The following is a 2,139-nucleotide window of genomic DNA, read 5'->3' on the forward strand; positions in this document are numbered from 1 at the left end:
TCGCTGCGGTGATGCTGAAACCAGAGTTGAACTTTTTTGCATTTAAATGCATTTTTAGTTTTTAAATTTAATTTATTTTATTTTTTTGTTTATTTTAATGCATTCATGATTTTAAAATTTCAAAAAACCCCAAAAAAAGCGACGATCCACACAAGTTTCTGCATCAAGCCTCACGCAATATTTGCATCTCTTTATTCAGGTTTTTTTTTTCTTCTTCTATAAGAGAAAAAATATTTATTTATTTTTTCTTTTTTGTTTATTTAAATTCAATTTGATAAATTTTACGGCAATATGTTGCGATCCTTTACCGTGAAGGGGAAATTCAGAAACTTGGGTAGCTGCGTATACACCTGAAAAAATTGCGGTGTATGTGCAGCTTCTGTGTGCACTTGCATCGCTATAGCAGCGACTTTATTTATTCCTTTTTTCGTTAAAATATTTAATTTAAATTTAAAATGATAAATAATTTATCATCCGCGTGTTCAGAGGCAGCAGCAGCAGCACCAGACCTTCTCCTGCAGCCCCCCCATTACGCTGCCTGTACACCCCATGGCTCTGCATCAACAGAAGCAGAAGCTTCAACTAACGAAAGCACTGCAGCACCGCCGCTGCAGCTAGCTGCCAGTAGATCCATCCAGCTTGAGCAAGCCAGCGGCAGCAGCAGCAGCAGCAACAGCAGCAGCAGCAGTAGCGATTGCTGCAGCAGCAGTTTCTTTGCTCTTCTTGATTCAGCTGAAGGAGCTGTGGGGTCAGATCCCAGCGCCATCCCCATCTCCTCCTTCTCCTTAGATTCCTCATCGCAGCATGCGGTTAGCCTGGAGCCAGCAGCAGCAGCAGCAACAGCAGCAGCAGCAACAGCAGCAGCAGCAACAGCAGCAACAGCAGCAGCAGCAGCAGCAACAGGGTCACCTGCTGTCTATAATACCCCAGAGGTGCTGCAGCCGTCTCTGAATTCCCTTTCTCCTTTTGGTTTAACGATAGGCGCCAACAACTTTGCTGCTGCTGCATCTGCTGCTGCTGCTGCATCTGCTGCTGCTGCATCTGCTGCTGCTGCAGCAGCACCACAGACTGCAGCAGCAGCAGCACCACCAGCAACAGCAGCAACAGCAGCAGCAGCAGCAGCAGCAGCAGCTCCTGATGATATACTGTCAGAATATAGTGGCCGTCCTGTTGTCTCCCGCGCGGATGTATTTGCATTTATGAACGAAGAAGAAATAAACCAAATCCTAAAAAAACATAATTTAGCTGTATGTACACCTCAATTTATCTATTTTATTTTATTTTATTTTATTTTGTTTTATTTTATTTTATTTTATTTTATTTTATTTGTCTCTTTTCTTTGAGGGTTCATAGGAGAGAAACGCCAGCTATTTATCTGTTGTCTGCTTTATGTATTTATTTATTTTATTTGTATGGGGCATTGCTGTGTTTTGTTTATTTTTGTTTGTTCATCTCTGTGTGTTTCTGTTTTTTTTATTTTTTTTGTTTACTTCTGTTTGTATTTTTTTTGTGTATGCTGGTGTGTGTGCGTTTGTTTGTTTGTTTGTTTGTGTTTGTTTCTTTATCTTTTTTTTATTTAATTTGGTTTTGTTGTTTACGCTTTGTATCTATTGCAGCTCATTTTTATTTCTTTTTATCTCTGCTTCTTTCATTTCTTCTCCTGTGCACCAACAGCAGCAGCAGCAGCAGCAGCAGCAACAGCAGCAGCAGCAGCAGCAGCAATATCTCTCTCTTTCTCTCTCTCTCTCTCTGTCTCTGTCTTTCCTAACAACACAAAAAGCAAACAAACCACCAAACATACACCCCCTTCGTCCAGAGCCATAACAACCCATCACCTCCCCCGTGTGTGTATATCTTTTCTCCTGCTCTGCTGCTGCTGCTGCTGCTGCTGCTGCTGCTGCTGGTGCTGCAGCTGCCTGAATACAAAGAAGAAGCAGTATTTTCTTTGGGTGAGGGAGGCCGAGAGTTTCTGCGGGCTTCTTTGCTGCTCTTTGTAGACGGCCATACACTGCAGGGCGCCAACCTAAAACAACTCATCAAACAAGCGCATGCACTGTAGGCACACAATTTGTGTATATATATGTATATATATATATATATATATATATATATATATATATATATATATATATATATATA

General features: G+C 41.1%; 1 protein-coding gene across 1 annotated transcript in view; it reads left to right on the forward strand.

Annotated features, from left to right (window-relative positions):
- Positions 1–455: 455 nt before the first annotated feature.
- Positions 456–2,139, forward strand: part of EMH_0081910 (scavenger receptor protein SR2, putative) — a gene marked incomplete at both ends in the record, with an annotated part of 7,000 nt that continues 5,316 nt past the window's right edge. Inside the window, one exon of the mRNA XM_013494249.1 lies at positions 456–1,147. Within this exon, the coding sequence (XP_013349703.1) occupies positions 456–1,147 (692 nt within the window). The remainder of the gene's footprint in view (positions 1,148–2,139) is intronic.

Source organism: Eimeria mitis, genomic scaffold (assembly GCF_000499745.2).
Source record: "Eimeria mitis Houghton genomic scaffold, Emh_scaff109, whole genome shotgun sequence".
Classification (NCBI taxonomy): domain Eukaryota; phylum Apicomplexa; class Conoidasida; order Eucoccidiorida; family Eimeriidae; genus Eimeria; species Eimeria mitis.